Source organism: Triturus cristatus, chromosome 1_1, assembly GCF_964204655.1.
Source record: "Triturus cristatus chromosome 1_1, aTriCri1.1, whole genome shotgun sequence".
Taxonomy (NCBI): domain Eukaryota; kingdom Metazoa; phylum Chordata; class Amphibia; order Caudata; family Salamandridae; genus Triturus; species Triturus cristatus.
The window spans coordinates 984,981,252-985,003,264 of record NC_140579.1 but is presented as its reverse complement, the minus strand read 5'-3'; the positions used below and the strand labels follow the sequence as shown (position 1 = coordinate 985,003,264).

The following is a 22,013-nucleotide window of genomic DNA, read 5'->3' as shown; positions in this document are numbered from 1 at the left end:
GACCCCATCTTCCTGAGCCTGGCCAGTATGTAAAGGGGGAGGGGCTGTCAGACCCCTCTCCTGGCCAACATTGGACCTGGGACTCCATCCCCCAGGGTGTGTTCAGTATGTAAAGGGGGCCCTCAGCCCCCATCCCCGGGCCCAAATTGACCCCGGGGACCCCATCCCATCGCATTGCCAGTATGTAAAGGGGGTCGGGCATGCAGGCCTACTCCCCAGGACAAAATTAACCCCATTGACCCATTCCCCCAGGGTCTGACAAGTAAATTGTGGCCGCTGCAGGTAAGAGCGGAGGGGCTTCGGGCCAGGTGAGGGGGGATTTCGAGAGACGGCCACGAGGGAAAATTAATTACTTATAAGATGTTCCCTCGTGATCGTCTCTTGAAATCCTCCCTCACTGGCCCTACCACCCCACCTCTCTTACCTGCAGTGGCTGCGGCTGGGTATAGGGTAGTAAGGGTATTTTTAAGGTTTAATGGTGGGTGGGGGCATGGGGTGACATGAGTATTTTTAGTGTTTAGGGGAGAGTAGGGGTATAGGACAGTAAGGGTGTTTTTAGTCTTTAGGGGTGGGTGAGGGTACTGGGTGGTAAGGGTGTTTTAGGGATTTTGGGCAGGTAGGGGCATAGGGTGGTAAAGGAATTTGTTAGGGATTAGGAGTGGGTAGGGGCATAGACTGGCAAGGGTAATGAATAAAGGGAGGTTTGGGGAGTTTTCACCAATACTTATTATTAAATGTATTTATAAAAAAAAGAGTGGGGGAATTTAGGGGGTACTCCCCCTAAAAAAGCAATAATAAAAAAAATATAGTATGTATATATATATATATATATATATATATATATATATATTACCTACTGGCGGTCGCCAGTAGGTAGTTATAGTTAGGACCCCTTTTCCATAGGAAATCCGCAACATTCTATTTTGAATAACTTTGGCGCCGGTCGACGAATCCTCGCGAATTTCTCAAAATAGGTGGGGCGCTACGCTCCGCTCCTACCCTGAAAGTCTCGGGGGGATTCGTCAAGCGGGGGCTGAGATAAAAGGGGGGTCCTAAAACGCGTTTTTCCCATGCATTTTTCCATAGGACCTTTAGACAGGGCTACAGCCCGAACGGCTGAACAGAATTACTAGAAATTTGGCAGAGAGGTAGTCCTCAGGTCAAGGAAGTGCCTTTTGTAGGTTTGGTGTAAATCTGTTCAGTAGATTCTGAGAAAATAGCCTTTAAATCAATATATATATCTGAGCCAGCTTACGGTACGCTTACCGTAAGCTTACCGTACGCGTACGGTGGCGTGCGCGAGCGCGATTCTGATTGGCTGTTACATCTAAGTAAACATTCGAATCGGTCGAAACCATGAAGCGGCGGCCGCCATTTTCTCTCTCGCACTCTGAGGGGGGGGATGTAAATAAAGGCAAAAAACATATAAAGGGGCTGTTTAGACAGCGCCCATGCACATAGCCATGTTAGTTGAGTCCTCAAAGGCCAAAAACGGTAAATTTTTATTTTTTGAAAATTTCGCCGATTACGCTTACCGTACGCGTACGGTGCGCTTACGCTAAAAATTTTAATAAAAAAAAAAAACACTCTCTGTGCATGGCATATTATTGTCATCACTTACAAATTAAATTTAACAGATTACCTATCACAAGGAAGCGCATAATATGTCCTCCATGTGCGCACGGTGACTAAGGTGGGCACGCGGTGCGCGTAGCGCACTGCGTGCCCACCTTGCGTGTATGGCACTAACTGCGTAAAGTGGGCGCGCGGTGCGCGAAGCGCACCGCGTGCTCACCGTGCGCGCACGGTGCGCGATGCGCACCGTGCGCGCACGGAACGAACTGCGTTAAGTGGGCGTGCACGCCACGAATGGCGTAAAGTAACTTAGCATTTAAAAAACCTTGCAAATTCACTGAAAAAACCATAGGTTTCACACACGTTATAGTTAGGAATTAGCATTTAAAAAACCTTGCAAATTCACTGAAAAAAACATAGGTTTCAGACATAGTTTCAGTATGTAAAGGGGGAGGGGCTGTCAGACCCCTCTCCTGGCCAACATTGGACCTGGGACTCCATCCCCCAGGGTGTGTTCAGTATGTAAAGGGGGCCCTCAGCCCCCATCCCCGGGCCCAAATTGACCCCGGGGACCCCATCCCATCGCATTGCCAGTATGTAAAGGGGGTCGGGCATGCAGGCCTACTCCCCAGGACAAAATTAACCCCATTGACCCATTCCCCCAGGGTCTGACAAGTAAATTGTGGCCGCTGCAGGTAAGAGCGGAGGGGCTTCGGGCCAGGTGAGGGGGGATTTCGAGAGACGGCCACGAGGGAAAATTAATTACTTATAAGATGTTCCCTCGTGATCGTCTCTTGAAATCCTCCCTCACTGGCCCTACCACCCCACCTCTCTTACCTGCAGTGGCTGCGGCTGGGTATAGGGTAGTAAGGGTATTTTTAAGGTTTAATGGTGGGTGGGGGCATGGGGTGACATGAGTATTTTTAGTGTTTATGGGAGAGTAGGGGTATAGGACAGTAAGGGTGTTTTTAGTCTTTAGGGGTGGGTGAGGGTACTGGGTGGTAAGGGTGTTTTAGGGATTTTGGGCAGGTAGGGGCATAGGGTGGTAAAGGAATTTGTTAGGGATTAGGAGTGGGTAGGGGCATAGACTGGCAAGGGTAATGAATAAAGGGAGGTTTGGGGAGTTTTCACCAATACTTATTATTAAATGTATTTATAAAAAAAAGAGTGGGGGAATTTAGGGGGTACTCCCCCTAAAAAAGCAATAATAAAAAAAATATAGTATGTATATATATATATATATATATATATATATATATATATATATATATATATATTACCTACTGGCGGTCGCCAGTAGGTAGTTATAGTTAGGACCCCTTTTCCATAGGAAATCCGCAACATTCTATTTTGAATAACTTTGGCGCCGGTCGACGAATCCTCGCGAATTTCTCAAAATAGGGGGGCGCTACGCTCCGCTCCTACCCTGAAAGTCTCGGGGGGATTCGTCAAGCGGGGGCTGAGATAAAAGGGGGGTCCTAAAACGCGTTTTTCCCATGCATTTTTCCATAGGACCTTTAGACAGGGCTACAGCCCGAACGGCTGAACAGAATTACTAGAAATTTGGCAGAGAGGTAGTCCTCAGGTCAAGGAAGTGCCTTTTGTAGGTTTGGTGTAAATCTGTTCAGTAGATTCTGAGAAAATAGCCTTTAAATCAATATATATATCTGAGCCAGCTTACGGTACGCTTACCGTAAGCTTACCGTACGCGTAACTCTTGGCAGGACTGTAACTCTTGGCATGAATTCTGTGCATTGGCTGTTTATGAGCAAAGCTGCCTGGCGGAAATAAAGCAATACACAAGGTGTTGGCTCTCCCAAGTCTGGTGCTTCTTGTTTTGGATATATATATATATATATATATATATATATATATATATATATATATATATATATATATATATATATATATATATATTACCTACTGGCGGTCGCCAGTAGGTAGTTATAGTTAGGACCACGTTTCCATAGGAAAACCTCAACATTCTATTTTGAATAACTTTGGCGCCGGTCGACGAATCCTCGCGAATTTCTCAAAATAGGTGGGGCGCTACGCTCCGCTCCTACCCTGAAAGTCTCGGGGGGATCCGTCAAGCGGGGGCTGAGATAAAAGGGGGGTCCCAAAACGCGTTTTTCCCATGCATTTTTCCATAGGACCTTTAGAACGACCTACAGCCCGAACGGCTGAACAGAATTACTAGAAATTTGGCAGAGAGGTAGTCCGTAGGTCAAGGAAGTGCCTTTTGTAGGTTTGGTGTAAATCAGTTCAGTAGATTTTGAGAAAATAGCCTTTAAATCAATATATATATCTGAGCCAGCTTACGGTACGCTTACCGTACGCTTACGGTAAGCGTACGGTGGCGTGCGCGAGCGCGATTCTGATTGGCTCTTAGATCTTAGTAAACATTCGAATCGGCCGAAACCAGGAAGCGGCGGCCGCCATTTTGTGTATTTCACTCTGAAAAAAAAGAGTGAAAACAAGGAAAGGGGGCAATGAGGAGAGTTACAGACCCCCTAACAATTGTAAGGGGGTCAAAGAAGGACAGAAAAGTACAAAAAAAACATTTATTGATTTTAAAAAAAATCACGGGGTACGCGTACGGTAAGCTCACGGTAAGCGTACGGTAAAAAAAAAAAAAATAAATAAATGAAAATCAGATTTAAGAGTTTAGAAATTAGGGAGCTCTAAAAAGAGCTGTTGTGTTTATGGAGTCATTTTTTTAGTGGTACCTACAAGTAAGTACCGATGCAGAGTCTAAGGTTCAAGAGGAAGACTCTGTTCCCTTCATCATTGAAGTGCACACCATCTCCTCTATAAATGTCTTGCATGTCGTAACGCAAGTTGTTGTGGTAAATGGCACCCATACCATAGTCACGGAGGAAAGCAGAAACAGATTTGTTGACGTGCTTTCTTGCTTTGTCAATCTGTGGACAGAAATGATTGGACCAGTTCCATTTTTGCCTTTGGCATATGTTGGAAAACACAAAGGCAGTTTTAGGGAAAAGTGTAAACAGTTGTGCAAAGGTGTCCTTCATAAGCATTTCCAGACCTACCCCAGTCAAAGTGCCTAGGTCATTGCCACCACAGTGCACTATTATGAGGTCAGGGTGTTGGATTTGCATGAAGGATTTCACCAATGGCATCAATTGGTGCCACTTTAACCCTCTCTGACCAATCCATTTAATGTCTACATTTGGCAAAGCAAGGTCTCTCACCATATCTGTTTTCTCTGCAAACTTTTCACTCCAGAAGACATAGCTGTGCCCTACAATCCACACTGTGAACATCTTCAAAGGAGAACTGGATGCACTCAGGAGGTGTCTTTCAGTAGAATGGCAATATGAAAAGAAAGACAGTTTGGAAATGGAGGCATACATATTTTTTACAAAACAAAAAGAACTGATTGGCTGTTTCATACCATTCTAGAAAAAAAACTAGGCTGTATGTGAAAATTAATAGAAGCATGTTTTGTATTGGTACAAAAAAATGTGTAACCAAAGAACAGTACTATGGATTTGCAGTTAGGTTTGAAAAGTCAAGCACTCTTGCTCTGTGGAATTGAAACATTGTGTGTCGAACTTCTGACCTAACTGCACACAGCAGTGTTCCATGAGCTGTTGCTATGGTAGCAGGCAGAAGTCAAGTTGGGGGAAGGGTACTAGGCAGAAGTCAAGTTGGGGGCAGGGTACTTTTGGAAAAGGGTTGGTTTTCAACCAATAGAAATGTGTCATTACATTTGAAAAAAAGGGGGAAGCACTGAGATTTGAAACTTACATGTATATGTGTGGAAAAATAGAGGGAAAGTTTGCCATTATCTGGTTCTGCTGAGAGGAGAGAGGTGTACAGAACAGAGATCCTGGCTCTGATAATCTGCTGTTTGAGTGACACATTTCTTTCACAACTAACTAATTCTAAAGGTGAGTTTACAGTTTGAGAGGGGATGTATGTGGTAACTTAAGAAATGAATAATAGAAATGGGAATTGTTTTTGTTGTAGTTACACATGGTGGATTCATAATGTGTCAGTCTGTAAAAGAGATTTTCACTTGGCCCGAAAAAAAAAGAGCAGTAAGTGTGCTTTCAAATTGGCAAAGAAATTTCGTTTTGGCACTAATGTGAAAACATGACTGTGTGTGCATAGAAGAATTATAGGCAGAAATGTATTGCGTCTTGCTCTGGTGATTTCACAGTTGCAGTAGATGGAAAAGAGGAGCGAATTTTTGGGGGAAGAAGCAGAGGTTTAGCACACACCCATGTGCTTGCCATGTATAGTCATGCACAGTAATTAGAAGCGAGTGGGGTTTTCAGGTTTAAGTCTGTAATGCAAATACATTCAGCATCACTAAGGCTGGTTGCCCCTGCTGGAGTGTAGGCAGTCACAGAGAATACACACGGTGGTGGTCTGAAAAAAAAACTGCTTGGACATGTGCATTTAAATAAATTTAAAAAAAAGGTTTCAGAATGTGTCAGTCTGTAAAAGTGATTTCAAATTGAAAAAAGAGATATACACTTGCCCCCGAAAAAAAAAGAGCAGTAAGTGTGCTTTCAAATTGGCAAAGAAATTTCGTTTTGGCACTAATGTGAAAACATGACTCTGTGTGCATAGAAGAATTATAGGCAGAAATGTATTGCGTCTTGCTCTGGGGATTTCACAGTTGCAGTAGATGGAAAAGAGGAGCGAATTTTTGGGGGATGAAGCAGAGGTTTAGCACACACCCATGTGCTTGCCATGTATAGTCATGCACAGTAATTAGAAGCGAGTGGGGTTTTCAGGTTTAAGTCTGTAATGCAAAAACATTCAGCATCACTAAGGCTGGTTGCCCCTGCTGGAGTGTAGGCAGTCACAGAGAATACACACGGTGGTGGTCTGAAAAAAAAACAGCTTGGACATGTGCATTTAAATAAATTTAAAAAAAAAGGTTTCAGAATGTGTCAGTCTGTAAAAGTGATTTCAAAGTGTAAAAAGAAGATTTTCACTTGGCCCGAAAAAAAAAGAGCAGTAAGTGTGCTTTCAAATTGGCAAAGAAATTTCGTTTTGGCACTAATGTGAAAACATGACTCTGTGTGCATAGAAGAATTATAGGCAGAAATGTATTGCGTCTTGCTCTGGTGATTTCACAGTTGCAGTAGATGGAAAAGAGGAGCGAATTTTTGGGGGAAGAAGCAGAGGTTTAGCACACACCCATGTGCTTGCCATGTATAGTCATGCACAGTAATTAGAAGCGAGTGGGGTTTTCAGGTTTAAGTCTGTAATGCAAATACATTCAGCATCACTAAGGCTGGTTGCCCCTGCTGGAGTGTAGGCAGTCACAGAGAATACACACGGTGGTGGTCTGAAAAAAAAACAGCTTGGACATGTGCATTTAAATAAATTTTAAAAAAAAGGTTTCAGAATGTGTCAGTCTGTAAAAGTGATTTCAAAGTGTAAAAAGAGATTTTCACTTGGCCCGAAAAAAAAAGAGCAGTAAGTGTGCTTTCAAATTGGCAAAGAAATTTCGTTTTGGCACTAATGTGAAAACATGACTCTGTGTGCATAGAAGAATTATAGGCAGAAATGTATTGCGTCTTGCTCTGGTGATTTCACAGTTGCAGTAGATGGAAAAGAGGAGCGAATTTTTGGGGGAAGAAGCAGAGGTTTAGCACACACCCATGTGCTTGCCATGTATAGTCATGCACAGTAATTAGAAGCGAGTGGGGTTTTCAGGTTTAAGTCTGTAATGCAAAAACATTCAGCATCACTAAGGCTGGTTGCCCCTGCTGGAGTGTAGGCAGTCACAGAGAATACACACGGTGGTGGTCTGAAAAAAAAACAGCTTGGACATGTGCATTTAAATAAATTTAAAAAAAAAGGTTTCAGAATGTGTCAGTCTGTAAAAGTGATTTCAAAGTGTAAAAAGAGATTTTCACTTGGCCCGAAAAAAAAAGAGCAGTAAGTGTGCTTTCAAATTGGCAAAGAAATTTCGTTTTGGCACTAATGTGAAAACATGACTCTGTGTGCATAGAAGAATTATAGGCAGAAATGTATTGCGTCTTGCTCTGGTGATTTCACAGTTGCAGTAGATGGAAAAGAGGAGCGAATTTTTGGGGGAAGAAGCAGAGGTTTAGCACACACCCATGTGCTTGCCATGTATAGTCATGCACAGTAATTAGAAGCGAGTGGGGTTTTCAGGTTTAAGTCTGTAATGCAAATACATTCAGCATCACTAAGGCTGGTTGCCCCTGCTGGAGTGTAGGCAGTCACAGAGAATACACACGGTGGTGGTCTGAAAAAAAAACTGCTTGGACATGTGCATTTAAATAAATTTAAAAAAAAGGTTTCAGAATGTGTCAGTCTGTAAAAGTGATTTCAAATTGAAAAAAGAGATATACACTTGCCCCCGAAAAAAAAAGAGCAGTAAGTGTGCTTTCAAATTGGCAAAGAAATTTCGTTTTGGCACTAATGTGAAAACATGACTCTGTGTGCATAGAAGAATTATAGGCAGAAATGTATTGCGTCTTGCTCTGGTGATTTCACAGTTGCAGTAGATGGAAAAGAGGAGCGAATTTTTGGGGGAAGAAGCAGAGGTTTAGCACACACCCATGTGCTTGCCATGTATAGTCATGCACAGTAATTAGAAGCGAGTGGGGTTTTCAGGTTTAAGTCTGTAATGCAAATACATTCAGCATCACTAAGGCTGGTTGCCCCTGCTGGAGTGTAGGCAGTCACAGAGAATACACACGGTGGTGGTCTGAAAAAAAAACAGCTTGGTTTCATAATGTGACAGTTTGTTATACAGATTTTCACTTGCCCAAAAAAAAAGAGGAGTTTGTGTGCATTCAAATTGGCAAAGAAATTTCGTTTTGTGACTATTGTGAAAAGAAATGTAGTAATATATTTAAATACAATAAAGAATTTTTTTTTTAGTTTTTTTGCAGGTATTGCTGAAGAACAGTGAACAAAATTTAAGATGCCTACAACATCTCGAGTTCAAAAAACGCTAAAAAAAAAACTATATTTGAGGACAACTGGAGGACCAAAGTTAGTAGAAGATGCTGATGTTGGGAAAAAGAAAAAATCTTCTGGTAAGCAAAAAAGACAATTCCTAAACAAAATATTGAAAACAAACAAAAATGTACAAAATGTCTGTTCTCGGAAAAATGTAACAAAACCTACAGAACAGCAAAAAATTGAGGATTTAGTTAATGCAAATATACCTTCTGCAATTGAAAAGTTTAACATAAACAGAAAAACAGCATTTAAAGAGATACGTAGAAAAATGTTTCAGAGAAGAGTTATGTCCAATTTGATAAAGGATATAAAGAAATATAAGCAAAAGGCTAAATATTATAAGAGAAAAAAAGAAATTGAAGCCATTGCAGCAAAGGCATTAGAATTAAAAAGGAAACTATTCATATTAATTTTGAATAGGATGCGTACATTAGATAAAATGGTTAATGTACTGAAATCACAAAGCAAAAGCAAAAGAGTAGTGAACAGAACAAATTTTTGTAAAGTGTTTTTAGGAAAGTGGATGCATAGCTCAAGTAGTGAACCTTTTTTTAATGAAGAGAGCTATTTTCAAAGTAATAGTTTGCTGCATGCAGTTGACACCAGAGGTCGTTCATACGAAGTAAAAAATGGTTGCATAATGGAGAAGGAGATAATGGTTCCAAGAGATGAGGTACAAGTGATGGCAGATGAGGCAATGGGGAGACGTCCTAAAGCCCCAGTGTACACTTGGAATTGTAGTAGTATTTGCACTGTGCGTCAGGAATCTATTGACAGATTTCGAGAGTTTCTAAGAGAATATAGTAAAAAAAGTGTAAAACAAAAGATTAAGGTGCTTCAAAGTCTGGATCCATGCAGAGTGAGAGAGAATACTGGTTTGCAGGGTCATTCTCTTGCTTGTCTATCTAGAAAAGTGTGCAATAGTGTTTTCCATCATTTTAGGATGCTGGCTGTTCATCATACTGAAATGAGAAAGTTTGTGAGACGGTTGTATTTTGCCAAAAGTCCAGCAATAAAGTTAAATGAATTGAATAGGGCTCTGTTCCGAGGAACGGTATCAGATGTAGAGAAGGTTGTTGATGAAATTCAGTTTTGTTACTTTGGTCCTGAACAAAACAGTGCAGAGAAGGACACAGTAAATGAGGCAGAAGTGGAAGAGAATGTAGAACCTTGTGTAAGTAAGACATTTAATGATCACATAACAAAATTTGCAATAGTCTCTAATGAAAGACCAAATGTTACTTGTATTTGTTGCCGCAGAACTCATTATAGAAAACAAACTAGGAATGTTGATCTCTACAGAAAGAGTGAAAATGAAGATAATTATAAGTGGATGGATTTTGCAACATATATATTTCTTGAAAATTGTTTTGAATTGGGTGAAGATCAGCGTATTTGTAAATACTGCTACAACAAGTTAGAGGAAAATAGAATGCCGACCAGAGCTGTACATAATAATTTAGAATTGGATGCTATTCCTGCTGAACTTTCTGAATTAAATACATATGAGTCTATACTCATTCAATGTGTTCATCCGTTCCAGACCATAGTACGTATGGAGCCCAAAACTGGTAAATTACCTCCTTCAGATTTACTGAGAGGTTTAAAAGGTAGAGTGGTGTATTTGCCCTTGGATTTGAAAAAAAATATGGAAACTATTGATGCGGATACTTTGGAAACTGAACCATTAATTATTCTGGTTAATGGTGTACCTACAAAGAATAAGAAGATTTGGCAGGAGCTGGTAGATGTGCGGAAAGTACAAAGAGCAAATTTGTATTTGAAAAAAAATAACAAATGGTATGAATCAATTTATATAGTAGAAGAAGAAGAAGAAGAAGATTTACAAGGAGATACAGAAACACCAAGTGGACAAATTGAAAAAGTGGACAAGTCAAAGGAAGAAGAAATTTATGAACATTTTAGCATACATCCTCTCCATTCGAAAGAAGTTATGGGAGACAATATTGATCTCTTTCAGATGAAGAAAGCAAAAGGAAATCCCGTGAGTGTATGGGAGGAGAGCTTGGAAGCTCGATGTTTTCCTCAGCTGTTTCCTAAAGGAAAAGGAGGACGATACGATGAACGTCCGGAACAGATTCCAGCTTCTGAGTATCGGACTACAAGACTATATGCTGAAGATCCCAGATTTCGACAAAGTATCCCTTATTTGTTCCATCTTTTATTTGAAAGCGACTTGTCTGCACTGTCTTATGCAGTAAATCACATTTTAAAAAGTGGAGTACATTTACAAAATGTGTCTGCTAAGGATTTTATGGAGAAAGTGCAGCACCGAGATGATCATTTGGAAACACAACTGATCAATCTGATGGCTTGTCAGCGTGGGACAAATGAATATTGGTACCGACGCCATGGTGAACTAAAATGCATGTTACGCAATTTAGGAACACCAACATGGTTCCTTACCCTAAGCTGCGCCGAGTACGCTTGGGATGATTTACTGGATTTTCTACGAGAGGCCAATTCAAACATTGAAAACATCGAATACAAGACAGCAGGAGAACTGTGCTCATTGGATCCGGTTAATGTTTGCAGATATTTCAATCATAGATTTGAGGCTATGATGTCCTTCATCTGCAATAAAAAAAATCCACCCCTTGGAGAAGTAGTGGATTTCTTTTGGAGAAAAGAGTACCAGGCAAGAGGTGCTCCTCATATTCATATGCTGCTGTGGATCAAGGATGCCCCAAAGTTTGGAACAGATACTGATGAAGCAGTGTTATCTTACATTGAAGAATATGCAACATGTGCTATACCTAAAAGCACAGAAGAGTACAAGTTAAAGGAGCAAGTTCTACGTTTCCAAAGTCATCGGTGTGGAAAATACTGTCGACGGAAATACAAGAGCAAAGAAAAATACTACACTAAATGTCGATTTGGATTTCCTAGACCTGTTCTTACAAATGGAAGAGTCAACAGTTTTATGTCAGCTGTGAGACATACTATCACAAGAAAATCACCTAAGAATACCTACAACCTTAAAAGAAAAGAAGAATCAAAAAATATAAATGACTACAACCCAGTCATTTTATCCATGTGGAACGCTAACATGGATATACAGTATGTTGCTGACAATTCCATTGCTGTTGCTCGATATGTAACGTCTTACATTACGAAATCAGAAAAAACAGAATTGAAGGAAATGTGGGAAGAGATTTCTCACGAGAAGACTGTCAGTAAGAAGCTGTACAGTTTCAGTTTGAAGATGTTATCGCATCGAGAAATTGGATCCTACGAATGTTCAGATAGATTATCTTCTGCAAGTCTCTACTCGAAGTCAAGAAGAATAATTTGGGCAAGTTTAGGCCTTGCAGCAATGAGAAATCGGGTACTGAAATCTGTTGGAGAAATTGAATATTTGGCACAGTTCGAACCTGAAAGTACAGATATATTGAAAACAAACATGTTGGACACATATTATCCCAAGAGAAGTCATCATCTGGAGAACATGTGTCTCTATGAAGTGCTGCAGAACTACATTTATTCACGGAAAGCTGCAGAAGACATCAATAATGGAAAATATAAAGTCGTTGGTGAAGAAGGATGTTTGGTGAAGCAAACCAAAGGAAGTTTGATAAATCACCGGAAGCTGAGTTGCGACACTACCGACAAGAAAGAATTTTACTACTTGGCTCTTTTACAGTTGTTTAAACCATGGCGTTCAGAGGATGAACTACTGGGAGAATTCCAGAGCTATGAAGATTCTTTTAATGCTTGCAAAGACAGCATACAATGCAGTACATTCTCAACTTATCTGCAAATGTTAAATGAAGAAATTGAACAGGAAACTACAATTGCAGCAGAAATTGCTAGAGACAGTTCTCAGGACAGCCAAAGTTCAGGAACATACAGTCAAGATCCCCTAGGACAACCAATCGTTGAAAATGAAGCATCAATAGCCATGAATGAAGTGGAAACGGCTATGAATCAAGCTCAAGAAGAATTTATAGACTTAGAAAATTTGGAAAGACAACTGAATCAAGAGCAGCAACAAATTTATGAAGAGATCAAAAACAAAATTGATCACGGATTTCTACATGAAAAAAAAGAGTGCTCATGCACATCATTTCATCCAATCAGGATGTATGTAAGCGGACAAGCTGGCACTGGAAAAAGTTTCCTAATTAAAGTCATCAGAAGCTACCTAAAGCAAAAAACAGATTCTACTTTGTCTTGTGTGGTTACTGCTCCAACTGGGTTAGCAGCATATAACATAAAAGGAATCACCTTACATCGTTTGCTAATGTTACCAGTGGAGCATGAGAACAAAATACAATTCAACAAGCTAACTGGAGAAGCATGCTTGGAAGTTTCAAGAGTATTGAAGAAGATGCAAGTTCTCATTATTGATGAGGTGAGCATGGTATCAAACTTAATGCTTGCCTTTGTGCATTTAAGAATGCAGCAAATTTTGAAGACAGACTATGACGTGTTATTTGGTGGAAAACACGTCATAGTTTTTGGGGATCTTTTGCAACTTACTCCGGTTAAAGGACAACCAGTGTTTAATACTGTGACACATGAAGACACGAAGAAGTCATTGGGAAGCATCGGTAATACAAATATTTGGTCCTTCTTTGAGTACAAGGAACTTACAACTAATATGAGGCAAGCAAACGATGAAGAATATGGAAGTATTCTGAAAGATATCAGGATTGGACTACTCACAGAAGCTGGCAAAAAAGCATTACAGACTCGGCTGCTACATAATTTATTTCCAAAGGAAGAAATAGTTGCAGAGAAGATATACAAGAACATTGCAGAAAACAAAAGTGTCATCTGCTTAATGCCAACTCTACGTGAATGCTCAATATTCAATGAGGAGCTTTTGAAATTGGAAAAGGAAGAGATCAGGAAATTGGAAGCAGTGGACAAAATTGAGGATGGAAGAATTACTGTCACAGTAACAGGCAAACTGAAAAATAAATTGGACTCACTAGAGAAGAACATCTCCAAAACAGCAGGATTAGAAAAAAATCTATATGTTTGCATGAACTGTAGAGTGTTTTTAAGGAGAAATTTGGATGTTGAAAAAGGCTTAGTAAATGGAGCGATGGGAAGAGTTGTGGGTTTTATTAATTATCAGAAAAAAGATGGAATTGAATGGTTAAAAATAAAATTTGATCAGATAGAGGAAGTTAAAGACATTTGTCGTTGTTCAGTTCGTTTCATGCTTGTGAAAGACTTATATGTACGTAGGAAGCAGTTTCCGTTTTCTCTAGCATATGCTGTAACTATTCACAAGTCTCAAGGATTGACTGTAGATTGTGCATTTGTGAACATTGGATCTAGTGTGTTCAAAGAAGGTATGGCATATGTTGCTTTGTCACGAGTCAAAACATTATCAGGTTTATTCATGATAGACTTCGATGACTCAAAAGTTAGTGCTGATACAAACTGTGTAAAGGAGTATAATAGATTAAGAAGAAGCTATGCTCCTCATTTAGGTCAGTATCCTGTGTTGGAGAAACGTGTAGTTTCTCGTAAAAGGAGAAATGAGAATATCTGTAATGAAGATGTAGAGAAGAGGAAAAAAAAGAGGAGTGATGTAATTGCAAGCAAAAAGAATAAGGAAAATGAAGAACAGGTTGTAGGATGTCATTTTGAAAATAGCTCTGGTGTCAACTGCTACGCAAATGTAGTGCTGAATGTTGCTTTTTATCTGGAAAGTTTGCAAGAGCAGATAATAATAAATCAGGGAAAAAGATTCTGTTCAGAGCTCAGTCTCCTTTTTCAAAAGCTGAGTAAAGATAAAACTCAAATAGAAAGTGCTACTGATATTAGAAAACTTTTAGATGTATGTTCAGGACGAACACAGTTTTCTCAAAATGAACAGCAAGATGCTCACGAATTTTTGATGTATTTTCTTCAGGTAGTGGAAGAAGAAGGAGTTCCCATTGACATTTTTTTTGGTCTCTCTTATAAATGGGAACATAGTTGTGATAATTGTTATAATATAAGTGGTTCTATTGTTGATAATGAAAGGTTTATTTATTTGACATTGCCAGAGAGTAAAACAGTCACTTTTGCAAACTTAGTTAAAGATGCTAATCATAGCATGAAATGTGGTGAGTGTAATTCTGACATGTTATCAACATTAATTTTAAGGGAATACGGACAGTATGTAATTTTAATGATGCAACGATGTAGAGCTGATGGATCAAAATTGGATACTTTAATAAAGAAGTTTACAGGACAGCAATTATCAATTTCAGGAAAAACTTTTGTAACTGTTGCAATAATTTTCCATGATGGACCTACTGTTACTTCTGGACATTACACAGTTTATCTAAAATGTGAAAAAGGATGGACACTGTGTAATGATTCCCAATTGATTTTCAAACAACGTTTGCCTTTTGATTTAGCAAATTCCTATCTAATCTTCCTGAAACCTAAATTTTAGAGAGACTTGGCAAGATCTGGACAAAATAATTTTACCATTTTACAGGATTACCATTGCAATTTTGTAGAAAAAAGATTTTTAAAATTATCATTTGGCCTAAAGGAAAGATAACCAATTGTAATGTGGACTTTTTAAATTTTTAATGCAATTTTGAAAAACCAATAATTTAGAGATTATCGGTAACTTCTGCACATTTTAAATTTTGGAATGTTATTGGACTGCCACTGGAAATTTTTTCAAAAATGATTTCAAAAATTACTATTTGGCCATGTGGAAAAGTAAGCAATTCTATTGTGGACTAAATAAATTATTCGAAAAATTTTCGTGAACCAAAATGTTACAGAGAATCGGTGAGATCTGGACAGATTAAACTTTAGAATTTTAATGGTTTTCCCTTGGAAATTTATTCCAGGGAAAGAATAAAAAATACTATTTGGCCTAAAGGAAATAAAATCAGATGTATTTTGGAGTTATTTGAGATATATTATTGTGAATGTACTTCTGAAACAAAAATATCAGACGGTATTTTAAAGAAAAAAGTATTGTTTTTAGATGACATTTTTTAAGAATAATATGCATTTCTGTAATGATAAGTTTAAGTGAGAAGAGATTCTGGGCTTTTTTAATACAATCTTTGAGATTGTTATTTTTTTTTGCCCGCTGTAAAATGATGAATGCAATTGCTTTCACAATTTATAGTGAAATGCAATATATTCTGAAAACAGCAAAAATAAGGCAAAAATATTTTTTGGAAAAAAATGTAAATATGTGTACTGTATTATAAAATGTTTTAAAAATATTAATACTTTTTTCTTTTTTTTCAGATCGATATAGAAAATTTTCGTAAACTACAACCATTTTAAAAACTATTTTTTAAAAAAACAAATGAATAAATATTTTTTTCAGTGAGTATGGTAAGTCAATAGTAATAATTGTAGTCTTTCAAGGACCTTGTAATGTGAAAAATGATTTTTAGTGTTTTTTTTAAAAAATAAAAAAAAAGGTACGCTTACCGTACGCGTACGGTAAAAAAAAAAAAAAAAAGTTTTTAAAAAAAAAGAAAAAAAAAGATGAAAGATAAGGTTGGCTCTTAAAAGAACCGTTGTGTTCATGCAGGGACAGAGGAAAGAAAGATTGGGAATATTAGACGGTACGACAAGTGTGCTGATCTATTTTACTGTTCACCAGGGAAACACTGGTCTCCCTATAAGTAATTAGATCGTGACAAGTGGCGCACCGTACTTCAACCCTCGCAAACCGAGGGTTAATTTCCAGAGGGCCAGCAAAAGGAGATTCTCCCCCCACAGATGAAGGGCTCACCTGACCTGCAGAAGAAGGAGTCTGCCCTGCAGATGATGGTCCAGGCTGAGCTGCTGTGGATGTACTGGCTCGTCTTTCTGAAGAGTTACCTCCAAAAAGATGACCATGTGTCCTTCTGTGTACTTCTTTGAGGTGCCTCATCATGGTGTGATTCCCAAAGGAATACTTCCTGTCAGGATTACCTCTAGAAAGTACACGCTTACACAGAATGCAAGTAACTAAGGGTGCATTCACCTTTTGCTGGCCTTCTGGAAAAGTAAAAAAATCCCAAACATAAGAAGGCTTTACTTTCCTCGCTCTCTGCCTCAAGACAGTGCTGCTGGTGCTAGCCTCACTCTCAGAAGGGCTCTGCTGTTCTGCCATCGTATCCCAAAGACAAACCAGCTCCTTCTCCTAAGGGATCACAAGCAGAAATGAGGGGAATGGGTGTGGTGTAGGAGAGTTCTAGAACTGAAAGTAGTTTCAACCAATCAAAAGTTGTGTTTCAAGATCACATGACCTACCGTACGCTTACGGTACGCTTACGGTGCGCTTACGGCAAAAAGTACGCGTGCGCGTAAAAAAGACACGCGCTTGCGCACATGCGCATAACAGTCATTTCCCGGCACTTCCGCGTAACGTGCGCGTGTTGCGTAAGCGCGCACGCGTCCCACGCGCAGTACGCGCGGCTACGCAAAGTGCGTAACTATACGCAAGCAGCGTAGATAGATTACGGACGTTGCGTAAACCGTACGCTTACCGTGAGCTTACGGTACGCGTACTATAAAAAAAAAAAAAAAAAAAAAAAAAAATCTGGAAATAAATTTTACATGTTTATTTTAAAAAATATATATAAAAAAAATATTTAAGGATTTTAAAAATTAAAGCATAGTCTTTATAAAAGATAAGAAAATTAAAATAAAAATATGTTTGAAAAAAATGAAGAATATAAAAAAAAAAAAGCATTTAAAAAACCTTGCAAATTCACTGAAAAAACCATGGGTTTCACACACGTTATAGTTAGGAATTAGCATTTAAAAAACCTTGCAAATTCACTGAAAAAACCATGGGTTTCACACACGTTATAGTTAGGAATTAGCATTTAAAAAACCTTAGAAATTCACTGAAAAAACCATAGGTTTCACACACGTTATAGTTAGGAATTAGCATTTAAAAAACCTTAGAAATTTAGTGAAAAAACCATAGGTTTCACACATGTTATAGTTAGCTGGACATTTTACTCGTAAAAAACCAATGAAATTGCCCCGTTATAGTTAGTTCAGCTAACTATAACTCGCGCGCCCGCAATGCACTGCTGATGACGTCACATATTACATCACTCATGACATGGTCAGTGACATCACTCATGACATCACTGATGACATCTCAAATGACATCACTGATGACCTCACTGATGACATCATCCTTGTGATAGAGTGGCAGACCTCCTCTCACCTTAATATAAGCTTTGATACACACATTCAAAAATAGAGACTAAAAATTTCAAAACAATGGACATACCAATACCAGTTACAACAACCTCTTCAGTAATTCTAAGATCCACATACACATCCACTCATTCACCAACAGTCCTATACAGTCACTCATACATGTACTCACTCATCATATGTACTCATACATCTATACATCCTGTTACACAATGCCACTCATCCATAGAGTTACTCACACACATAGTCACTCATGCTAATAAAGAATCAAACATACATTTACTTGCATATACAGTTATACACACACCACCACACTTACTTCTACGGAAACTTACACATACTTAGTCTTTTAAACAATCACTTATAGAAACACATACTTATTCATACAGGAACTCTTTCAATCTCTCACTCTCACATATACTCACATATATACACCAATAGTCACATATACTAGTTTAAAACATATGTAGTCACTCATAAAGACACTATTGAGACAGTCATTCACTCACTAACACACCCATACACACACTCATCCACCCATGCAGTCCTGCACACATGCTCTGTTCAACACATACAAACAGTGAGTCACTCATTCATGCACCGATGCACTACGTAATACCCCCCACCGAACCATGCAGACACTCAGACTGATACTCAAAAAAACAACTAATAACCTATATAGACACCCATGTAGCTACTCACCAACCCATGCAGCCACTTATACACAAAGTGAGAGACTGATACAGATATTTACATATTTAAACATTACTCACTAAGCCATGTATTCACTATGATACACTTAATCAGTCAGTTACACAATCAATTTTTCAAAAACAAATCATCCATTTAGACAGTAATATACCCATTTATTCTTCCATCAACCTTGAGATATACATATATAAAACATATTTAATTTTCAGAAAAACACACATTCACTGGATGATGTCATCAGTGAGGTCATCAGTGATGTCATTTGAGATGTCATCAGTGATGTCATGAGTGATGTCACTGACCATGTCATGAGTGATGTAATATGTGACGTCATCAGCAGTGCATTGCGGGCGCGCGAGTTATAGTTAGCTGAACTAACTATAACGGGGCAATTTCATTGGTTTTTTACGAGTAAAATGTCCAGCTAACTATAACATGTGTGAAACCTATGGTTTTTTCACTAAATTTCTAAGGTTTTTTAAATGCTAATTCCTAACTATAACGTGTGTGAAACCTATGGTTTTTTCAGTGAATATATATATATATATATATATATACACAAATGCATAACCAATAAAGGCATAAAGAAATAGCAACAGATCAAGCATTTCTCACTACTTTTATTTATATATTTATTTTCATTTTATAAAATTTTATATAGCACAAACCAGATCCCGAGGGATATCAGAGCGCTTTACAAAAGGATGAAAGGGAGAGTACTACTCCAGTAAAGATAACAAGTACTCTTTTTATTCATGATACGTAGTTTCAGGAGGAAGTTGTTAGCGCTTCTTGAAGCTCTCGCCACATGATAATTCAAGCTTTTGTGCTATGTACCTGGGTGTGTTGTCATGCAGGGCTTTGTGCGCTAGAACAATAATCTTTAACTGGATTCGGGCTTCATAAGGCAACCATTTAAGAGACTTTAGGACTGGGGTGATGTGCTCATTTCGTTTGGTACCAATAACTAGTCTGGCCACAACGTTCAGTGCTGACCTCACTGGAGCCAGGGTGTACTTGGGAAGGCCACAGAGCGTAGCGCTGCCATAATCTATCCTCGGCAAGACCAGTGCTTGGACCGCTTGTTTGAAGTCATTTTGTGGAAGGAAGGGCTTGAAATTTCTGAGTGTCCTCATCAAGTGATTAGCTCCCTTAAATACGTTGCTGATATGATTTTTTACATTCAGGTGCTTGTCCAAGGTGATTCGGAGGGATTTGGCAGAATCTATGATGAGAGGTGTGCAATTGAAAGCATTGAGGTGAGTCAACCAAAGGTCTAGCTTGAAGGAGTGGTTCGGGGGAGAGATGAGAAGGAATTCAGTTTTGGAGGTGTCGAGCAGGAGGTGGTTCTCAGTTAACCAAAGTAGAATTGAGTGAAATGATGTTATCCAGGGATGAGATTTTCAGGTAAAGTTGTGTGTCGTCAGTGTACATATGGAAGGGAATGTTAATGTCATTTAGAGAATTAGCAAGAAGTTCCAAAAAGAGGTCAAAAAGGATAAGAGAGAGGGTGGATCCTTGGGGGACACCCATGAGTACTGGAGAGGCCAGGGAGAGGGAGTGGTTTGCCTTAACTCTTTGTGTTCTGTGGTGGAGGAAGGAGGAGAACCATTGTAGAACTATACCTGAGAAACCCATCCTGTTCTTCAGAGTGGAAAGGAGGTTGTTGTGATTAACCGTGTCGAATGCGGAGGAAAGATCAAGGAGGATCAGTAGGCAGGAGTCATTTTGATCGAATATATTTAATATGTCATCAATAACTTGCGTGAGTGCCGATTCTGTGCTGTGCCCCTTCCTAAAGCCTGATTGATGTTGGTTAAGGAGTTGAAAATTCTCCATGTGAGCACAAAGTTGGGATTGTTCACATTTTTCGAGTAGTTTAGCTAGAGTTGGGATGTTAGATATGGGGCGGAAATTACTGAGGTCAGATTTCTCTGCGGTTGTTTTTTTTAGTATGGGTGATACCTGCGCTGCTTTTAGACAGTCTGGGATCGTGCCTTGGGATAGAGAAGCATTTACTACCCTTGTCCATGTGGGGATGAGAGCATTCTTGATCTCTTTGAAGATGGTCAGGGGCAATGGGTCACTGAAGTGGTTGGATGGATTATTGTTCTGAAGAATCCTGTTGATGTCTTTTTCACTGAGTGGGGTAAAGGTGCTCCATGAGGCCTTGTTCTTGATGACCAGGCTTGAGAGATTGGGCTTTTCTATGACAAGAGGTGGTGCGGACCCAGAAGCTGGCAGTAGAGCCTTCTTGGAGGCAAGTTCACTGGAGATGAGTCTTGATTTCTCAATGAAGAAAGCAGAAAATTAATCGCCAGACGGTGGGCTGACATTGGAGACAGAGTGATTTGTACCTGCAGTTGATTGTTGGTTGACCAGTTCAAAGAGTTTCTTGGGGCGATTAGCGGCTTGATCAAGTTGTTGTCTGAAGTAATCTGCCTTCGCGCACTTGATTTGCTTGTTATATATACTCCTGACATCTCTAAGGAATTTTAGGCGTTCCAGGGAGGGATTTGACTTTCAGGCTCGTTCAGCTGCCCTAAGGTTGCATCGTTCTGTGTTTAGATTTTCGTTGTACCATGGTTTGGATTTTGTTGTTGAGGTATTTTTTAGTTGAAGTGGTGCAATGTCATCCAAGATGTTAGAGATGGCCGAATTGTAAGCGTCGGTGAGTAACTGAACCTCACTCAAGTCGGCTTGGGAGGAGAGGGCAGTTTTACAGTGGGCAGCTAATTCAACTGGGTTTATTGAACTGAAATCTCTTTTCCAGATCTTAGATTTCGGTGGATGAGCCTTTCTCAACTTCACCTCCATGTTGATATAGACGAGAATGCAGTGTTGGTCTGACCAATCGCAAGGGGTAATGGATTGCAGTGTGATGGACTGCCCTTTCGAGATAATGAGGTCTAAAGTTTCACCTTTGTTGTGTGTTGGTTGGTCACAGTGCTGCTTAAGGTCATGATCCTTCAAAAAGTCTTTAAGGCAAGTAACCGCTTGGTCATTAGGATTAGACCAATGGAGATTGAAATAGCCAAGAACGATTTGGGACATGGCTGAGTCGACATTACTCGAGATGATCTCCATTAATTGTTCAATGAAGGGGAGGTTGTCTCCCGGAGGGTGATAAAAGGTGTGAAGTTTGCAGTCCGGCCGGTTGCTAATTGCGATGTTGAGACAAGGATATTCAGAGGCAGAGGGCGGAGAGGACTCTATGTGGGAAATCGAGAGTGTGTTCCTATGAATGCAGGCTAAGCCCCCTTCATGCTTCCTAACTCTGTCTAGCCTAATTATGTCATGGGTAGGCGGTACAAGGAGGTCTAAAATAGGAGTGGAGGATGGATTTAGCCAGGATTAAGTAAGGATGATGATGTCAAGATCATTGTGTTGAATTAAGTTGAATATTTCGGAGGCATGTTTGCTAGCTGACCTGCAATTGAGTAGTACACATTTCAAACATGGAGGATTTGTGGCTGAAGGAGTCTGGGTGACATTCACTCGCATGAGATTGACTTTATTGATGACTCTAACATTGTGAGGAGGTTCTCTGTGCAGGCTAGGATGGATGG

At 39.4% G+C, this 22,013-nt stretch overlaps 2 protein-coding genes across 2 annotated transcripts in view; both read left to right on the top strand.

Annotated features, from left to right (window-relative positions):
* The window catches only part of LOC146871416 (uncharacterized), a 9,909-nt gene extending 9,650 nt beyond the window's left edge, over positions 1-259 (top strand). The window contains exon 3 of the mRNA XM_085646991.1: positions 253-259. Within this exon, the coding sequence (XP_085503117.1) occupies positions 253-259 (7 nt within the window). The remainder of the gene's footprint in view (positions 1-252) is intronic.
* A 5,123-nt stretch (positions 260-5,382) lies between these two features.
* On the top strand, positions 5,383-15,987 carry LOC146871415 (uncharacterized). Its single transcript, XM_085599753.1, has 2 exons — positions 5,383-5,492; positions 8,479-15,987. The coding sequence occupies exon 2, from the start codon at positions 8,522-8,524 to the stop codon at positions 14,984-14,986; it is 6,465 nt and encodes a 2,154-aa protein (XP_085455879.1). The 5' UTR covers positions 5,383-5,492; positions 8,479-8,521; the 3' UTR covers positions 14,987-15,987.
* The last annotated feature ends 6,026 nt before the right edge of the window (positions 15,988-22,013 follow it).